At 41.5% G+C, this 21,611-nt stretch overlaps 1 protein-coding gene and 1 pseudogene across 1 annotated transcript in view; one reads left to right on the top strand and one right to left on the bottom strand.

The window, feature by feature from the left end:
- Positions 1–8,147: 8,147 nt before the first annotated feature.
- LOC105504126 lies at positions 8,148–9,416 on the top strand (annotated as a pseudogene).
- A 5,775-nt stretch (positions 9,417–15,191) lies between these two features.
- Positions 15,192–21,611, bottom strand: part of RC3H2 (ring finger and CCCH-type domains 2) — a 58,838-nt gene continuing 52,418 nt past the window's right edge. The window contains exon 21 of the mRNA XM_011931418.1: positions 15,192–20,449. Within this exon, the coding sequence (XP_011786808.1) occupies positions 20,254–20,449 (196 nt within the window). The 3' untranslated portion in view covers positions 15,192–20,253. The remainder of the gene's footprint in view (positions 20,450–21,611) is intronic.

Here is a 21,611-nt window from a genome sequence, read left to right as displayed (position 1 = left end):
CACGGTGAAACCCCATCTCTACTAAAAATGCAAAAAAATTAGCCGGGCGTGGCGGCAAGCGCTTGTAGTCCCAGCTACTTGGGAGGCTGAGGCAGGAGAATGGCGTGAACCCGGGAGGCAGAGCTTGCAGTGAGCCGAGATCGCGCCACTGCACTCCAGCCTGGGCGACTGAGCGAGACTCCGTCTCAAAAAAAAAAAAAAAAGAAAAAAGAAAAATGTATTCACTTCCCTTCGAAGTTTCCGAAGCCATTCCAAATTTCATTGGTTCTTCATCGCATCACGTCTATTTGACGGAAAAGTGACTCGGGGACGTTCGGTAATTTGCCCGAGAACACAAATCCGTCAAGAACAGGGCGTAGATTAAAATAATTTTTTTTTTTTTTTTGACGGAGTTTCGCTCTTGTTGCCCAGGCTGGAGTGCAGTGCCGCGATCTCGGCTCACTGCAACCTCCACCTCCCGGGTTCAAGGGGTTATCCTGCCTCAGCCTCCAGAGTAGCTGGGATTACAGGCGCCGACCACCACACCCGGCTAATTTTTCTCATTGTTGCCAGGCTGGAGTGCAGTGGCACGATCTCGGCTCATTGCAACCTCTGCCTGCTGGGTTCAAGCGATTCTCCTGCCTTAGCCTCCCAAGTAGCTGGGATTACAGGCATGCGCCACCACGCCCAGCTAATTTTTGTATTTTTAGTAGCGACGGGGTTTCACTATGTTGGCCAGGATGGTCTCGATCTCTTGACCTCGTGATCTGCCCACCTCGGCCTCCCAAAGTGCTGGGATTACAAGCGTGAGCACCAGGTCAGGCCCATTTCACATTTCTAACAGGAAAAATGAGTGGTCCTGTTGGATATTATTAGATAGCTAACTCATGTACACAGACATATTCCTGACAGATGCAAGCTACATTCCTAACAAAGACATCACTATATCTATACAACCAGGAGCCTGAATATATTACAAGGTCTGCATTTGAGACCAACCTGGGCAACATAGCAAGACCCCATCTCTACTCTTTTTAAAAAAAGGTTGAATATGGCCGGGTGCAGTGGCTCACGCCTGTAATCCCAGCACTTTGGGAGGCCAAGGCAGGTGGATCACTAGGACAGGAGATCGAGACCATCCTGGCTAACACGGTGAAACCCTGTCCATCTCTACTAAAAAATATAAAAATTAGCCGGGCATGGTGGCAGGCGCCTGTAACCTGCGAGGCAGAGGTTGCAGTGAGTGGAGATTGTGCCACTACACTCCAACCTTGGCAACAGAGCAAGACTCCATCTTAAATACATAAATAACCCAGTGTCGGGCAGTTCTTTATAGCAGTATGAAAATGGACTTATTAATACAATGTTCTTGAATGGGTGTGTGTTTGTGTGTGTTATTTTTTTACTCCTCTGAGGGCCTCAACAAACAGCCTCTCGGAAAAACAGGCAGGTACGGAAATTTGTAGACAATGTCAGGTGGTCCTAGAACCACAAATTAAGATCCCCTGTCCCAAATTAAGCGCCCTATTTTAAACAGTGTATCTTTCTAGAATATTTTCTATGATCCAATTTACCCAAAGCTTTCTATGAGCAACTTCACCCGGTTGTGTATTGGATACTTCAACAAGGACTCAGAATTTGAAATCATTTTAGGTTTTAACAAAGTTGCAAAAACAGACAACAAGGTATGCCTGAGGAAAAAGAAAAAAAAGTTGCAAAATACCATAGTATGACCTTACTCTGGAAAAAGAAAACAAAGTTGAAAAAATAGGATAGTGTTTCCCTAGATTCTTTAATAGAATCTCCAAAAGTTAACATCTTACATAGTATAATTATTAAAACTATTGACACAAATACTACTAATACGAATTAATAGACCTTACTCAAATTTTGTCAGTTGTCCCATTCATGTCCTTTTTTTCTTTTTTGAGACGGAGTCTCACTCTTGTCCCCCAGGCTGGAGTGCAGTGGTGTGATCTCTGCTCACTGCAACCTCCGCCTTCCAGGTTCAAGCGATTCTCCTGCTTCAGCCTCCCAGTAGCTGGGATTACAAGTGTGTGCCACCACGCCTGGCAAATTTTTGTATTTTTAGTAAAGACGGGGTTTCGCCATGTTGGCCAGGCTGGTCTCGAACTCCTGACCTCAGGTGATCCACCCGCCTTGGCCTCCCAAAGTGCTGGGATTACAGGATTGAATCACTGCGCCCGACCCCATGTCCTTTTTCTATACCAGGAGCCAATTCCGGATTTCACATTACGTTCCTGCTCTGGCACCCAGGCTGGCCTCCAAGTCCTGGGCGGAGCGATCCTCCCGCCTTAGCCTCCTGCTTAGCTGGGACTACAGGCGCGCGCCACCACTTCTGGCTGCTTGTTGCTTTAAAATGGTGAAACCCCGTCTCTACTAAAAATACAAAAATTAGCCGGGTGTGGTGGTGGGTGCCTGTAATCCCAGCTACTCTGGAGGCTGAGGCAGGATTTGATATGGATAATGAAGTTTCTGTTATATGCCATATGTAATTTATAGTTTTAAAGGCATTTTACCACTACTGTAAGGTTTTTGTTGGGCTGTTTATCAGTAGAGTATATTAAAGGTATTCCCTAGTGGGGAAAACAACCCATGAGCTGTTTTATGACGGCTAAAGCATTTATCTTTAAGTGAGGGAAAACCTTAATCCAACCAGATTTATAGACTACTTTTAAACATATTTAAAATTTTGAAGTAACTGGATGAAATTCATATATAAATGATTAAATAGGCCGGGCACAATGGCCTATGCCTGTAATCCCACCATTTGGGGCTGAGGCGGGCAGATAATTTTAGGCCAGGAGTTTAAGACCAGCCTGGCTGACATGGTGAAACCCCATCTCTACTAAAGATACAAAAATTAGCTGGGCAGAGTGGAGCATGCCTGTAATCCCAGCTACTTGGGAGGCTGAGGCAGGAGAATCACCTAAACCCAGGAGAAGGAGGTTGCAGTGAACTGAGATCGTGCCACTGCACTCCAGCCTGGGAGACAGAGTGAGACTCCGTCTTCACACAAAAAAATAGATAGATAGATAGATAGATAGATAGATAGATAGATAGATAGATAGATAGATAGATAGATAGATAGATAAAATAAATGATTAAATTCCTTGAAGTATGAGTTCCAAGGCTTGCTCTACTCTTACAGTTTTTCCAAATCATAACAGAGGTAAAACAAGATTTAGTCTTACATTGAGTTTCTCATGTTAATTTTTTTCCACCAATATTTTTGTAAATTTAGAACAAATTTGTGCTTGTTACTTTATTTTTTTATATAAGAATTAAAGGTCCAGAGATGATTTTGAATGACAGCAAACCATATGAGGACTGTTTGAGATAAACAACTTGTCCATCTGTCTTGTCTTGTCTTTTTCTTTATTTCCTTAATTCTTTTATTTTTCTTTTCCTTCCCTTCCTTCTCCCTTCCTTTCTCTTCCCTTCTCCCTTTTCTGCTCCCTCTCCTCTTGTCCTTTCCCCTCCCTTATTCCTCTTTCTTTCTCTCTCACTCTAACTTTCCTTCTCTGGTGGTGGTGGTGGTGTGTGTATGGTGTGTGTATGGCACTGCCTCAGCCTCCTGAGTAGCATGCGCTCCTGATTACAGACACGCGCCACCACGCCCAGCTAATTTTTGTATTTTTAGTAGAGATGGGGTTTCACTATGTTGGTCAGGCTGGTGTCAAACCCCTGACCACAAAGGCTGGGATTACAGGCGTGAGCCACCATGCCCAGCCTAAAAACCGTTTTTTGTGTTAATGAAGACAAAACCAGTAAAGATAAGAACCACTTCCTTATATAATAGTCAGATTCTCTCTGTCTCTCTCAATTTTTTTTCAAATTTTAAAAGTGGTATCTTGGCCAATGCAGTGGCTCACACCTATAAACCCAGCACCTTGGGAGGCTGAAGCAGGCAGATCACCTGAGGTCAGGAGTTTGAGACCAGCCTGGCCAACATGGTGAAACCCTGTCTCTACTAAAAATATAAAAATTAGCCAGCCATGGTGGCACGCACCTGTAATCCCAGCTACTCGGAAGGCTGAGGCAAGAAAATTGCTTGAACCCAGGAGGTGGAGGTTGCAGTGAGCTGAGATTGTGCCACTCCAGCCTGGGTAATAGAGCGAGACTCCCTCTTAAAAAAAAAAAAAAAGCGGTATCTTTGGTATGGCCTTTAATTTTAATTTTTTAAGTTAATTTTTTTTTTTTTAGATGTTGGATTGTCTAAAAGTAACAATTAAATTACTATTTTTCTCCTTTGTTTCTTTTCAGAGACAGGGTCCCACTCTGTCACCCAGGCAGGATGTCACCCAGTGCAGTGGGATGACCATAGCTCACTGTGGCCTAACCTCTGGGGCTCAAGCGATCATCCCACTTGGCCTTCAAGCAGCCATAGGACGATAAGCATGAGCCACCACGCCTTGCCTTTTTTTTTTTCTTTTAAGACAGAGTCTTGCTCTGTCACCCAGGCTGGAGTGCAATGGCATGATCTCAGCCCACTGCAACCTCCACCTGCCAGGTTCAAGCAATTCTCCTGCCTCAGCCTCCCGAGAAGTTGCAACTTCAGGCACCCATCACCACATCTGGCTAACTTTTGTATTTTTAGTAGAGACGGGGTTTCACTAAGTTGGCAGGCTGGTCTCGAACTCCTGACCTCAGGTGATTCACCCACCTCGGCCTCCCAAAGTGCTGGGATTACAGGCATGAGTAACCGCACTGGTCCTTTTTTCTTTTTAAAGTAGAGATGGGGTCTTGTTATGTTGCCCAGGTTAGTCTCAAATTCCTGGCTTCAAACGATCCTCCCACCTCAGCCTCCCAAAGTGCTGGGATTATAAGTGTCAGCCACTGCACCCAGCCTTAAATTTCTTTTTAAAAAAGTTTTGATTAAGAAATCAAAGCAAATCAGAAAACCTCTGCTTTCATAGTTTTAGTAACAATACTTTTAGCAACTACCTTTTTCTTTAGCCCACACCTTTAAAATTTAAGAAGTAAAATCTCTTTTTAAGAAATACTTGAGGCTGGGACTGGTGGCTCATGCCTGTAATCCGAGCACTTTGGGAGGCTGAGGCTGGGGATTACCTGAGTTCAGGAGTTTGAGACCAGCCTGGGCAACATGGCGAAACCCCATTTCTACTAAAAACACAAAAGAAAATTAGCTAGGTGTGGTGGCACGCACCTGTAATCCCAGCTACTCAGAAGGCTGAGGCAGGAGAATTGCTTGAACCCAGAAGGTGGATGTTAGAGGTCACAGTGAGCCGAGATCATGCCACTGCACTCCAGCCTAGGTGCAAAGAGTGAAACTCCATCTCAAAAAAAAAAAAAACAGTTTTTCTTATTTATGTATATATATTTTAATTTCTATAAGCCAATCAGAATGGAATACCATTAAATTTTAAGAGACCTTATAATAATAGAATATAACCTTTACTTTGTTAATATGGTCAAGTACACAGATTGATTTTCAAATGCTAAAGCAACCTTGCATTCCTGAAATAAACACTATTTGGATTTGATGTACTATATCTGATATACATAGCTAGATTTACCAATATTTTAAGGATTTTTGCTTCTATGTTCATGAGAGCTATTAATCTATGATTTTCTTTTTTGTAATGTCACTGTGTGGTTATGTTTATCTAATAAAACTAGTTGTAAGTTCCCTCTTCCACTTTCTGAAGTAGCTTCTGTAAAATTGGCATTATTTCTCCCTAAATATTTATTAATAATAGAATAAACCTGTGAGGCCATCTGGACCTGGAGTTTTCTTTGTGGGAAGGTTTTTCAAAATTAATTCAATGTCTTTGGTAGTTATAGGGCTATGGCAGGCAGCTTCTAAAATGGCTCCTATGCTAATGATCAATGTATTGCCCCTCTGCTCCCAATCCCCCTTAAATATATCCTCTTCAGTAATGGGTAGAATTCAGTGAAGCACCTCTCTCCTTTGCAGTGAGTACAGTGATGAGCTTTCTCAGTAGAGGGCGCTGGAGGGGCATTGCAGGAGGAGGGGCTCTCCTACTGTTTCCTACAGTTTCGTGGTAGGTCAGTGATGTGGATGTAAGGACATCCAGGGGAGCTCTTCCCCAGCCATGTGTCCAGCACATATGGTCCCTTGGTGACACTGCAACCTCAGTCTAGACCAGCAACAATTTTCCTGTGGCCCTCTCAATGTGAAAATTAGCTTTCTGAAGGCTTCCTGTCCCCTACCAGTTTCCTGTTCCCCACCAGCCAACTCTCTCTGCAGGCTCCTGTGTACCTCTCCTGCTGCCTGGAGAGTAGCTTTCTGTCTGCCAGTAACTAGTTCCAGCCTGGGCCAACTAGCGGACCTCTGGGCTGAACTATACCTTCTCTGAGGTGTGACCTTCAGCCTTGAGAAGAGGACCCCTTTCCAAGTTTGTGTTTCCTTAGGTACTCTCTCTAAGCTATAGAGTACCATAAGGAATTTACTTTTAGCTGGTAGTCGTTTATTAGCATTTAATGATTCTTCATATTAAGCTTTACCCCATATAACTTACTGTGTAGTTTCTACCTCCTGATTGGACACAGAGTGATACTACTCCCAAAGTTCCCCGCCTCCTGGTAGTCATGCCCTGTGTAATCCCTTTCCCTTGCTTCTAAGGATTAGAATACCACAAAACTAATGGGATGTTGCTTCTAAAATTTGGTTATAAAAGATAGTGATGTCTTTTTAGCGCTCTCTCTCTCTCTCTCTCTCTCTGTTGTCTGTCTTGCTTGCTGCTTGGATGAGCCACTCTACCATATTGTGAGCTGCACTACAAGAGGCTTATGTGGCCAGAAACTAACAATAGCTGTATTAGTCCTTTCTTATGATGCTATAAAGAAATACTTGAGATGGCCGGGCACGGTGGCTCATGCCTGTAACCCTAGCACTTTGGGAGGCTGAGGCAGGTGGATCACAAGGTCAGGAGATCGAGACCATCCTGGCCAACATGGTGAAACACCATCTCTACTAAAAATACAAAAATTAGCTAGGTGTGGTGTTGTGCGCCTGTAGTCCCAGCTACTCAGGAGGCTGATGCATAAGAATTACTTGAACCTGGGAGGCGGAGGTTGCAGTGAGCTGAGATCACACCACTGCACTCCAGCCTGGGTGACAGAGCAAGACTCTGTCTCAAAAAAAAAAAAAAAAAAAAAAGGAAATACCTGAGACTGGTATTTCTACGTAAAGAAATAATGATGCTGGTAAAGAAAAGAGGTTTAATTTGGCTCACAGTTCCGCAGGTTGTACAGGCATGGCACCAATATTTATTTGCTTAGCTCCTGGGGACGGCCTGAGGAAGCTTACAATCATGACAGAAAGCAAAGAGGAGCCAGCATATCACGTGGTGAGAGCAGAAGCAAGTGGTGGTGGGGGAGGTATCACCCTCTTTTAAACAACCAGATCTAGCAGGAACTGAGCAAGAACTCATCACCAAGGGGATGGCACTAAGCCATTTATGAGAGATCCATCCCCATGATCCAATACATCCCACTGGGCCCCACCTCCAGCACAAGGTCACATTTCAACATGAGATTTGGAGGGGACAAATATCCAAATCATATCATTCTTCCCCTGACACCACCACACTCACACACACACATCTGATGTCCTTCTTACATTGCAAAATACAATAATCCCTTCTCAGAAATCCCCCAAAGTCTCAACTCATTCCAACATCAAATCAAAAGTCCTAAATCTTCTCTGAGACTCACCTTTCACCTATGAACCTGTAAAATCAAAACGAGTTATTTATTTCCAAAAAACAATGGTGGTACAGGCATTGGGTAAACATTCCCATTCCAAAAGGGAGAAACTGACCAAAATAAAGGGGCTACAGGCCCCATGCAAGTCTGAAACTCAGCAGGGCAGATATTAAATCTTACAACTCCAAAATAATCCTTGAGCCTGTGCAATATCGCGAAACCTGTCTCTACAAAAAATTTAAAAAAATATTAGCCAGGCATGGTGGTGTGCACCTTGTAGTCCCAGCTACCCAGGAGGCTGAGGTGGGAGGATCACTTTAGCCTCAGAGGTCAAGGCTGCAGTGAGCCATGATTGCGCCACTGCCCTGGGCAACAGAATGAGACCCTGTCTAAAACACACATAGAGTCCACAAAGACTGACTCCTGTCCTCTCGCTTTCCTCCCCAGACAGCATGAGCTTCACCACTCGCTCCACCTTCCCCACCAACCACCAGTCCCTGGGCTCTGTCCAGCTGCCCAGCTTCACCGTCTGGCCAGTCAGCAGAGAGGCCAACATCTATGCAGGCGCTGGGGGCTCTGGTTTCTGGATCTCCGTGTCCTGCTTCATCACCTTCTGGGGTGGCTTGGGGTCTGGGGTCCTGGCCAAAGGGATGGCCGGGAGTCTGGCAGGAATGGGAAGCATCCAGAACGAGAAGGAGACCATGCAAAGCTGAATGACCACCTGGCCCCCTACCTGGACAGAGTGAGGAGCCTGGAGACTGAGAACCAGAGGCTGGAGAGCAAAATCTGAGAGCACCTGGAGAAGAAGGGACCTCAGGCCAGAGACCAGGGCCATTACTTCAAGACCATCGAGGGCCTGAGGGCTGAGATCTTCACAAATACTGTGGACAATGCCAGCATCGTTCTGCAGATCGACAGTGCCCATCTTGCTGCTGATTATGAAAGTATGAAACAGAGCTGGCCATGCGCCAGTCTGTGGAGAGTGGCAACCACGGGCTCCACAAGGTCACTGACAACACTAGTGTCACTCAGCTGCAGCTGGAGACAGAGATCAAGGCTCTCAAGAAAAAGCTGCTCTTCATGAAGAACCACAAAGAGAAAGTAAAAGGCCTATAAGCCCAGGTTGCAGCTCTGGGTTGACTATGGAGGTAGATGCCCCCAAATCTCTGGACCTCACCAAGATCATGGCAGACATCTGGGCCCAATACAGTGAACTGGCTCAGAAGAACCAAAAGGAGCTAGACAAGTAATGGTCCCAGCAGATTGAGGAGAGCACCACAGTGGTCATGACGCAGTCTGCTGAGGTCGGAGCTGCTGAGATGATGCTCACGGAGCTAAGATGTATAGTCTAGTCCTTGGAGAGCAACCTGGACTCAGAAATCTGAGGGCCAGTTTGGAGAACAGCCTGAGGGAGGTGGAGGCTCACTATGCCCTGCAGATGAAGCAGCTCAACAGGATCCTGCTGCACCTGGAGTCAGAGCTGGCACAGGGTATAAGGGCCCTGCCAGGCCCAGAAGTACGAGGCCCTGCTGAACATCAAGGTCAAGCTGGAGGCTGAGATTGCCACCTACTGCCGCCTGCTGGAAGATGGCAAGGACTTCAATCTTGGTGATGCCCTGGACAGCAGCAATTCCATGCAAAACATCCAAAAGACCACCACCCAGATTGTGGATGGCAAAGTGGTGTCTGAGACCAGCAACACCAAAGTTCTGAGACATTAAGCCAGCAGAAGCAGGGTACTCTTTGGGGAGCAGGAGGGCAACAAAAAGTTCAGAGGTCAAAAAAATACACACACACACACACATCCTTGACTCCATGTCTGGCATCCTGGACACACTGGTGCAAGATGTGCATTCCCAAGGCCTTGATCAGCTTCACCCCTGTGGCTTTGCAGGGTGCAGCCCCTGTGGCTACTCCCCTACCAGCTGGAGTTGGGCACCTGTGATTTTTCCAGGCTCAGGATGCACGTTGCAGGTGGCTCTACCATTCTCGGGTCTAGAGAGCAGCAATCACTTCCCACAGCTCCACAAGACAGTGACCCAGTGGTGACTCTGTGTGGGGCCTCCAACCTCACATTTTCCCTTGGCATTGACCTAGTGGGTATCTTCTTTGGGGAATCTGCCCTGCAGCAGGTTTCTGCCTGGGCACCTAGGCTTTTCCATAAATCCTCTGAAATCTAGGGGGAAGCTCCAAGCTTCGTTCACTCTTGCATTCCATGTGCCTGCAGACTTAACAACACTTGGAAGCCACCAAGGCTTTGGGCAACTTGCATTCTCCAAAGTGGCAGATGGAACCATAGCTGGGGCCCTTTGAGCCAAGACTGGAGCTGGAGCAGCCCACTGAGGTTGTGCAGGGCAGTAGTGCACAGGGCAGCAGCACCCTGGCCTCACTACAGAAACCATTCATTCCTCCTTGGCCTCTGGGCTGTAACTGGAGGGGCTGCCTCAAACATCTCTGAAATGCAATACAGGTCTTTCTCCCATTTTCTTAGATAGTAGCACTTGGCTCCCTTTTAGTCATGCTCATTTCTCTAGCAAGTGGTAGTTCTGCAGCCTGCTTGGATCCTTCCTCTTCCACAGGGAACAGTCTGCAAATTTTCCAAACTTTTCTACTCCGCTTCCCTTTTAAATATAAGTTCCAACTTTAAGTCATTCCTTTGCTCCCACATCTCATCATAGGCTGTTAGAAGCAACCATGCTACATCTTGAATGCTTTGCTGCTTAGAAATTTCTTCCACCAGATACCCTATATCTTCACTCTTAAGTTCAAACTTCTACAGATCCCTGGGATATGTACACCATGTAGCCAAGTCTTTTCTAGGGCATAAGAGGGGTGACCTTTACTCCAGCTTTCAATAACTTCCTTATTTCCATCTGAGACCTCATCAGCCTAGACTTCACTATCCACATTTCTATCAGCAATTTGGTCACAACCACTTAACAAGTATATAAGAAGTTTCAAAATTTCCCTTGTCTTCCTGTATTCTTCTGAGCTCTCCAAACTCTTCCAACCTCAGCCTGTTACCCAGTTCCAAAGCCACTTCCACATTTTCAGGTATCTTTATAGCAATGCCACACTCCTCAGTACCAGTGTTCTGTATTAGTCTGTTCTTGTGTTGCTACAAAGAAATAACTGAGACTGGGTACTTTATAAAGACAAGAGGTTTAATTTGGTTCACAGTTCTGCAGGCTGTATAGGCATGACACCAACATCTGCTTAGTTTCTGTTGAGGGCCTCAGGAGGCTTATATTCATGGTGGAAAGCGAAGGGGAGCCAGTGTATCACATGGCAAGAGCAGGACCAAGATGTGTGTGGGGTGCAGAAGTACAACACTCTTTTAAACAATCAGAGCTAGCATGAACTGAGTGAGAACTCACTCATCAACAAGGGGATGGTGCTAAGCCATTCTTGAGGGATCTGCCCCCATGATCCAATGCATCCCACCAGGCCCCACCTCCAACATGAGGTCACATTTCAACATGAGATTTGGAGGGGGCAAACATTCAAACCAGTATCGGTAGCCTCCAGCCTCCAGCCAGCAAAAAACCGATGCCCTTATTCCAAAGGGCATGAAGAATTGAATGAATCCTGCCAACAATCTCGTGAGTGAGCTTGGAAGCAGATCCTTCCCCAGCTGGGCTGTGAGATGACTGGAGTGCCAGCCAACACCCAGATTACAGCCTGTGAGAGACCCTGAAGCAGGGCACCTATTTAAATCATATCCAGATTTCTGACCTACAGAAACTGAGGTGATAAATTTTGTGGTAAGCCCCTAAGTTTTCGGGTAATTTGTTATACCAGTAGATAATTAATACAAGAGTTACTCCAATTTTTATTTTCATCTTGTATCCAGTTTGGTAAACTGTATTTTTAAGGAATTTGTCCATTTCCAAATTAAGACCTTATAGTCTAATTTATTGATTTCCTTCAGAGGTAGACAAAGTATACCAATTCATTCACTATTAAAAAAAAAAAAAACCTTCAGAAATAAAAACATATCCACACAGAAATGTGCATACAAATGTTCATAGCAGCTTTATTTGTAACAGCCAAAAATTTGAAACATTCCAAATGCCCTTCAATGGGTTAATGGCTAAAGACACCATTACCATGGTGTACAGTATACCATGTAGTATACCATGGTACTACGGATGTACCATGGCATACTACCCAGCAACATAAAGAAAAAACCATTAATACATGCAACCACTTGGATTAATTTCAAGGGAATTATGCTGAGCGAAAAAAAAAAACCAATCTCGAGGTTACATATGGTATAATTCCAGTAATATAACATTCCCGAAATGACAAAATTACAAAGATGGAGAAGAGATTAGTGGTTGCCAGAGTTTAGGGATGGGAGAATAGGGATAAGCAAGGAGAATGGATGTGATATAAAGGGGTAGCATGAGGGATCACTGAGGAGATGAAACAGTTCTTATCTTGATAGTAGTGGTGGTTCCACAAATCTACATGTGAAAACTACATAGAACTTACACACACACGAACATGCACATGCATGCAAATGAGTGCAAGGGAAACTGGTGAAATCTAAATAAGCTCTGGATTGTAGGAATGTCAAGTTCCTGGTTTTAATATTATAATTAGGGGCTGGGCTTGGGTGGCTCACAGTTGTAATCCTAGCACTTTTGGAGGCTGAGGTGGGTAGAACCCTTGGGTTGAGGAGTTTGGGACCAGCCTGGACAACATGGCAAAACCTCATCTCTACAAAAACTAACCAGGCAAGGTTATGTGCACCTGTAGTCCCAGCTACTTAGGAGGCTGAGGTGGGAGGATCACCTAAGCCCAGAAGGCGAAAGTTGCAGATCACACCACTGCTGCACTCCAGCCTGAGTGACAGCGAAACCCTGTCTCAAAAAAAATAAAAGAAAAAGAAAATATATATATATATATATATATATATACACACACACACACATATACTATAGTTATATAACATGCTACCATTGGAGAAAGTGTGTGAAGCTATATGGTCCTCTGTACAATTTTTTGCACTTCTTGTGAATCTACAATTATTTCAAAATATAAAACTTAAAAAAAAAGTCAATTGATCTTATCCAAAATCTTGGAATTTAAATATCTATTTAATTAATTTGAGAAGGAGTCTCACTCTGTCACCCAGGCTGGAGTGCAGTGGCACAATCTTGGCTCACTGCAACCTCCAAATTCCAGGTTCGAGTGATTCTCTTGCCTCACCCTCCTGAGTTCCTGGAACTACAGGTGCATGCCACCATACTTGGCTAATTTTTTTGTATTTTTAGTAGAGGCGGGGTTTCATCATGTCGGCCAGGCTGGCTCTAACTCCTGACCTTAAGTGATCTGCCCGCCTTGGCTTCCCAAAGTGCTGTGATTACAGGTGTGAGCCACAATGGCTGGCCCTAAATACCTATTTTAAATGGCACCCTCCATCTGATTCTCACTGAATCTGCCTTTTGAATAAAGACCTGAAGTGAAAGATCTAATCATGAAGATATTCCATGGGTTTCTGGGATACTTTGTTAATATGCATGATAATTATTTCAATAGATATTATAAAGGAAATAAAATCTCCCTGGAATTTCATTTCCTTAAGTTTCCTCTCCCTTACCTGGATCACCCATCCATGGTTTTTCACCCTCTTCCTCCTTCCTGATCTCTGTTGTCACATACTTTAGGATGTATACAAGATTACACGTTTTACAAATATTGGACTGTTCTCAGCAATGGGGTCTGGGATTTTAAGCCAAATTTAATCCCCTATATTGATTAGGTAGATGTCCAATAGACTTCCTACACTACAAATCCTGTCAATTGCTGTCTCCTACTTTTTAAATCCATCTCTTTTCCTCCATCCCAGCTTGGCCATGCTCTCAACACTTCTCACCTAGATTGCTGACCTGACTTCCCTGCTGGTCTATCTCCAGCTTTACCTTTCACCCCATGGCTAAAGGGATCTTTCTAAAATCCCAAGTTGTTTAGATTATATAAATTGTCTCTTTAGAATGGTATTTGCTGTCCTTCATGGAAGCCCCTACCTACCTCCTCTGTGACATTGGGCAAAATCTCTAAGATCTCTGCGTCAGTTTTATGGTCCTAAGTCATGATACTATTATTGCAATTACAACCGTTCCTGGAACATATTAAGTGCTCTAAGAGTTGGCTGTATTCTATATTAATCACTGAAGCACCATTCCTTAAACACCTCTTCCATTGTAACACTTACGGTCAATATAAGTTCCGATCACCATCACCACCACCACCTCCTTGGGAGGTAGAAAAGAGGCAGACAAATCAGAATTCTGATTCTACTACTTTGTAGTTATAACATCTGGGCAAGTTATATAACATCTCGAACATAAGATACGGGCTGTAACATCTAAAATCTAAAGTAAAGGACGGTAGTTTGTTTTTTCTTTTTTTTTCTTTTTTTTTTTTTTTGAGACCAAGTCTTGCTCTGTCGCCCAGGCTGGAGTGCAACGGCATGATCTCGGCTCCCTGCAAGCTCTGCCTCCCGGGTTCATGCCATTCTCCTGCCTCAGCCTCCCGAGTAGCTGGGACTACAGGCACCCGCCACCACGCTCGGCTAATTTTTTGTACTTTTAGTATAGACAGGGTTTCACTGTGTTAGCCAGGATGGTCTCGATCTCCTGACCTTGTGATCCAGCCGCCTCGGCCTCCCAAAATGCTGGGATTACAAGTGTGAACCACCTCGCCTAGCCTGTTTTTTCCTCTTTTCTATCCAAGATAGTACTTCAAGGAATGATCGTTCAAGATTGAGTGGGTTGTTGTGAAGGTAGAGTTGGAACTCAGGGTACTTCCTCTACTTATCTCTGCTTGGTGCAATGTCATGTAGCTAAAAGTCCAGCTGGAGGTCATTTTACAGAGAAGTACTTCCTTTTGCTCACCACTGCCACTAACCCCTTAATTTCCTTTTGGAGTTTCCCTACATACTACATCAGAAGAATAGTTCACTGAATTATTCTAATTTGGCTTCTGATTTTCCATACTGTTTCTAGAGAAGAAACTCATGTTTCACAGACCTTTAACCTTACTGAACAGCGCAGAGGTTTAAAATATACCAGCTGAATGAATGAATAAAACCACTTGAGGCCCAATAAAAATGGTGTCTAGACCAAGCCATTCTGCTGAGGTCCACAGAACTGTCTTCAAACTTCTATGATACATTGTTTTGTATTAGTTATGTATCTGTCCTGCTTTTCCCACTAGACAGTAAACTCAGTACTACCTGCATCCTCATCTCCCACACAGAAAGTGCTGTGTGTTGAATGAAGTGACTTGACAGAATTAAGGTATATCTCAACCTCCTTGAGTCTATTCATTTCTTTCAAACCCTTCCTTATGATATATAGATGAGGCAGGTAATCATTTAAATCTCAAGGAGTGGCCTGGTAGCTCTGTTAAGCCAAAAACTATGCCAAGAAAATCTAGATAACTAAAATATACCATAAACTTAATATTGACATTAAACAAACAACTTTTAAGGTGGACAAATAATTTTATTTTGTGCATGCAAATACATGTCAAGTACTGCAAACTTTTTCCATCAATTTTCTCTCAAACACTGAAAATCATGATGCTCTATTTTGTGAACAGCCAAAGCTAATATCTCTTCACTTCAGTGCTACAGCAAAAACACACAGAATTCACTCCTTGCTATTCACTATCATCACAACCCTCATTGTTCCATCTCAGCCCTCCCCCCATATACAGGCCTTATAAATCCTAGTCTTCCCCCATTTAATCCTATTCCTATAGCACAAAGGGAAACATTACGATTTGGAAATTCAAATTGAAATAAATGGAATAGAATTTATTCCCATATATATTCCCCATTTCATTGTACAGAATTATTTTAAATTATAGTTTTAAATAGAAGCTGAGTATATGCCTTAAAAATGAGCATTAAATCCATCTTAGAGATGGTGCCTGCTTTTTACATGATGGGTGTACACCATCTTTAATTTCATTTACATTTCAATCGAACAATAGATTTGCAAAGAAAATGTCTAATACAGACGTAAAAATATTCACACTAGAGCTTCACAATCGGTTGTACAATTGACAAACAGGCCTCTTTTCCCAAACTTTCCAGCTAAGCAAATTTATAAAATGTAATCAATGCAACAAGAAAAACATTTCTCTTTCACTTCCAGGGAAAAGAATATGCAATAAACAGTATAAATGCAGACAGCAGTTGCTGCAAGCTAACCACGATACTCCCAAGTGGCTGTACAGTGGATATGTGCAGTACAAATAAAAGCCACATGTGTTGTATCACAACTACAGTATAATTGTTTGCCCAGCTAAGAGAATGCATGCACTTCCATGCCTTGGGTTATAAAGTGAGGCCTAATTCTTGACAGGTTGATGGAATATGTGCAAATGACCTTGGCTTTTGGTACTAAGTGCAGCCAGTGTCTATGTTCCACTGGTTTGGGGATATTTTAAAAATTTTATTAAAAAAAAGAAAAAACTGCCAATTTTAGACTCAAGGAGAATAACTGCTCTTGGAGTAAAAATAATACTCCACTCAAATGTGGGGTGTTTTGATCTGTGGCCTTGATGCCTTGTATTCCCTTGCCAGCAAAGGGATACAAGGAAGCCGCAGTATAAAGACGTTACTAGCAAACGTATTCAATTTATCCAGAAAATGGGATAGTCCTTGAGCATGTTCTTTTGTGTTCTGCTTGCAGAAGGGGTCCTTATGTAGAAGGAGTTACAGTAAGTGATCCCATCAAGCCTCTTCATTCATTAAAACAAAAGTTCTTCCAGGAAACCAATGCATAGTTGCAATGCAACTTTTCCCTTTAATGCTTAGTTATCAATACTGGTGACAGTCTGCTCAGAAAATGACTCAAAGAAGATAGGGAAGAAATACTCAGATTCAAAGGCGAAATCATATGCTGAATCTGGTTGTTATAAATTCCACCCCTGTTAACAAGACAACACAGGCTTTAATGTCTAAAATCCAAAAGCAAGCTAGATGGTTTTTAAAATAATTTTTCAAATGTTTAAATGATCCCATTTGAAATAACTACAAATTGCTGTGCATCCTGTAATTTTCTCAAGGCAGCATATAAAATTGGGATATGCTTTATATACTTAACTTCAACTTGAAATCTGAATGAAAGTGACTAGATCCATACAAATGGAAAATTTCAGTTCTTGCATAGGAAATTTCTTTTATTATCCTCTTACTAGAATAAATAGCTATGATGGGAGGGAAAAGTTAGTGCCACTGGCCTAATGAACTCCCTTTTTTTGAAAATTACAATGCACAACTTTCATGTATGACACTGGTTTATCACGTGGCATTGAACATAAGACATGGCAGCAAAGGCAAGGGAATCTGCTTTGTTCAGGTACCAAATAGAAAAAATATATATGTAACTTCCTCTGTATTCATAAAATGAAATGAAACCACAAAAAAACTGATGCTACAACCACAGTAACTGAATGGGGCACATGGACTTCAGAATGGAACTTAGAAATTAAAAAACAAAAACACAAAAAATGAAAGAAAATAACCACCACTTTCCTGCATTCCAGACCTCAGACTAGTTTTTCTGATTAGACAATAGGTAACATATGCAGTTTGGTTACCCCCATTACACATTTCCTCTCTTGTTGCTTTGTATCCTTTGATTCCAAATTTGTACATCACATCTTGTTGGTAAGAAGGCCAAATGACAGGAAATGCCTCAATTTCAAAAAGTCATATTCTAGGTCTGATTTGTAACATTTTCCTCGATGATATCAGTAGGTACCATTCTGAAGAAGGATCAGATGAACTGCCCTTTCTTCAAAAGTGGCAGAGAACCAATGGTTTTACTTCACATTAAACCCACCATGACAGACAGAAGGTGACCACTACACAGAGAATGGATGCAACACAGAATAATCTCAACACAGAAACAATTCCTATGTTGTTAGTGAAAAAGAGAGTAAATTTTTAAGAACAGGGAGTTATTGTTTTATGGGATCACCTGCTGCAAGACAAGCATTACTTTAATATAAACGTTCTGAGACATACCAATAAGGTTGGCAGGTATATACATATACTGATGCAAATGTAATTTCACTGGACAAGTAGGCAAACATTTAAGCAGTTTATCCCAACCCCCTCCAGCAGAGCACAACCAAGTTTCAAAATTTCAATTTTAAAATTAAAAAGATAAGGTTAAATACACAAGATCAATTTATGTAGTATATATTCACCCTCAGAACGTGCTGAAGATGTTTTGTGTAGTTCTGTTGCACAGAGGGTTCTTTCCCTGAGGGCACATAAGGAGCTCTCAAACTGTTAATAGGTCTCTATTTTGTAACAAAATAGCAATTTTAAAATCTTAAAAAAAAATACATTACCTTCAACATGGAAGATCTCACTATTAAATATCCATGAAATAGACAGACTGGTTTGCATATCCTTTTTGGAATTACAAACAGCAAATAAAGTACATTGGAAGCATTTCAAATGTAAGAAGCACATATTTATAGAAAGGTTCTGATATAAATTATATAACAATTATGTTCCTGTAATATTCTAGGCTAATTTATAATGTCAGAAATAAGTTAATGTAACATGGTTTAAAACCCTTGTTCCTATTCATTTCAGGTTACAGAGTGAAATAAATAAAATGTCTTTATAGGGATGGGGAGCACTGGCCATGGCAAAAAGGTACAGTACTAACCAAAGGAAACTAAGTCAAGGCTACTGTGCTGTTGTTATGCTACAAACAAACATCTTCATACATTTGAGTATTAAATAAATGTGTAAGATCTTCCATACTGATACCAGAATATCAAAACTACCCCTTTGTTTCTCAGGTATATTTACAACTTATCAGTCACCTTATGAGCATGTTCATTAAGACATGTATCAAACACCAGTATTTACTCATTCTAATCAAGAAATTTCAGGGAAATGTCAACCCTCCCGCCCCTGGAAATGTGCACAAAACTTTTTATCAAAATCTTATCTGATACAATGCTGTGGTTTTGTAAAACAACTAAATAGCTCAGACGACCAATAACATGATCCTGTTTAAGCATCTTGCTAGCAGGAAAAGCCCTTACATACAGTACACCTGGTGAAAGATCAGCTTGGCTTAAAATATTCCAGTACAATTTTCAGAGTAAACAACTTCACAGAAGTTAATTAAAAAAATAATAATAAAAGTCAAACTAATCTTAAAGAAACAAAAGAAAAACAGATAAACTATAGGTAAAGATCACCAGGAAAGGAATGCCCAGCTTTTCTTTTCAAATGTTGACTGAAATTTAGGTTTCAATACAATACCTCCCACAAATCTGAGACATGACTGGTTGAACACATTGTATACTTTCAGATGCCAAGTCGAAACCATTTCAGTCACATTTTAGCAAGGCAGAAATTATTCATGTTTCTAAGTATGAATAAATGTTAGCCAATGTTCTACTATTACATGGTTCATCGTCTTATCAACTTAACAGTCAAAAACCAAGAAAAACTAAATCCCAACATGAAGTAACAATAAACAATATTTAACCAAGATAATGCAATGAACATCCAAATTAATTAGTTTAAATTAAAAACCCAGCAATACCATCTTGTTAGTCAGTGCAAACGCTACATACAGGGTTTTCTCAAGAAAGCTGAAAGCACCTGATTCTTTTGCCAAGTCATCAGATTCAATAATGTACAGGCTTAAATCTGCATTTTAAAAAACTGCCATTACATTAGTGCATAATTTATCAAAATTGTAAAAACGATTCTGCATAACTTAGGAGAATTTAATATCTAGTACATCAGCTGAAAGACTTAGGCACTTGGTTATATTTTTAATTAATTACTTCAACAAGTAGCCTGTATATAAATATTAACAAAGCAGAAACTACTCTTGAAAAATGGAAAATTAAAAAAAAATTATATGCTACAGATAAAAGCACTGCACCACACTCCTACATATAATGCAGTAAAGAAAGCTGTATATAACCCTGTAAAATTCTATGGTAAGAACATCTAACTCCACTCTTCAAAATTAAAAAAAGAAAAAGAAATCCATGCAAAGTTCCATGAAAAAGATAAATAAAGCAGCTGGAATGAGATGGAAACTTCTCTCAGTGAAACATAAAATAGAAATAAATAAGTTAACTAAATCTACTTTCACTAGATGTATCATTGTAGGATCCTGCTAGTTTAATAACTGAGTTGTTAATTTTCTATAGAAGCCATTTAAAATAGGAAATGGCTCAGTTACTGCACCGGATTGCTACAAACTCATAAAAAGCTGCTTGAAGCTTAAGTTAAATGTTGTCCAAATTCCAATCACTTCTGGAAAGTGAACATGTTACCCTAGTAAAGTAAATTTTCTTTTTTTTTTTTCATAATGCTAATGCAAGAGGGCTTGAAGTATCAAAGAGTCCACAGGAAATGGATGCCCCCAGTAATATCTTTTTTTAAAAAAAATATACATTATATAATATATATTATATATATAAAAAGCTAGTGTAAATGCTTCCATGGTGTGGTCACAAATTTGAAAGATGAACTTCCTTTCAGCTGTTAACCATCTTCCCATTTGCAACAGGTTTTAAAAAGTCGTTTTTATCTTCAGACATAACATGAGTTTTCAGAATGAGGTTGCCAACACTGACAGATGTGGTGATGGGGAGGCAACTTGCATTGCTAATAGACACTGGGAGTGGCTGGCTAAAGCAAGAAGTTACCGGCAGAATTGTTTTTTGCTCCTCCCTGAGAAAAAAGAAATGACATTAAAAACAAGTTAGCTTTAAGTGAAAACTTTTAAGGGTAACTATACATACTTAAGGAAAGCTACATCAAACTTTAGGAATCCCTAGCAAAGAGATGTCTTTATCACTAGAAGTATCAGAAGTAACTAGAAAAGTCCTATTTTCCTTTTTTGAGAGTCTCCCTCTGTTGCCCAGGCTGGAGTGCACTGGCATGATCTCGGCTCACTGCAACTTCCGCCTCCTGGGTTCAAGCAATTCTCCTGCCTCAGCCTCCCAAGTAGCTGGAATTACAGGCGTGTACCACCACACCCAGCTATTTTGTATTTTTAGTAGAGACGGGGTTTCACCATGTTGGCTGGTCTAGAACTCCTGACCTAAATGATCCGCCTGCCTTGGCCTCCCAGAGTGCTGGGATTACAGGCGTGAGCCACTACTCCTGGCCTGAAACGTTCTATTTTCCAAAAGTTATGATAAAAATTAAAATATTAGTTAGTTTAAGGCCATACAAACTATTAAGTTGAAGATTTAAGCCCATATTTTGGGCAGTAATTATTCCAAATGGCAGTATTATAGCCAAGAAAATATATATATTTTATATATAATATATATATTACTATATAATAAAAATATTTTATATATATATATTTTTCTTGGCTATAATACTGCCATTTGGAATAATTACTGCCCAAAATAAGGGCTTAAATCTTCAACATAATAGTTTGTATGGCCTTAAACTATGTATTTTTTTTTTTTTTGGAGATGGAGTCTCAGTCTGTCGCCCAGGCTGGAGTGCAGCGTCACGATCTTGGCTCACTGCAACCTCCACCTCCTGGGTTCAAGCAATTCTCTTGCTTCAACCTCCCAAGCAGCTGAGACTACAGGTACCTGTCACTATGCCCGGCTTTTTTGTATTTTTATAGAGACAGGGTTTCACTATGTTGGCCAGGGTGGTCTTGAACTCCCGACCTTGTGATCCACCCGCCTCAGCCTTCCAAAGTGCTGGGATTACAGCCATGAGCCACTGCACCCGGCCTAGCCGAGAAAATCTTAACATGATTTTCAAAAAGAGAAACTATTAATCCAGGTTTTCATTCTCCATTTTGTAGTCTAAAAATTTGGCAACCAGATTAAAGAAGCATAACCTGATGCTGGAACACAGATTA

The sequence above is a fragment of the Colobus angolensis genome, unplaced genomic scaffold, assembly GCF_000951035.1.
Source record: "Colobus angolensis palliatus isolate OR3802 unplaced genomic scaffold, Cang.pa_1.0 Scaffold9, whole genome shotgun sequence".
Lineage (NCBI taxonomy): Eukaryota > Metazoa > Chordata > Mammalia > Primates > Cercopithecidae > Colobus > Colobus angolensis.
The sequence above is the reverse complement of the archived record's forward strand: the minus strand, read 5'-3'. Positions and strand labels throughout refer to the sequence as shown.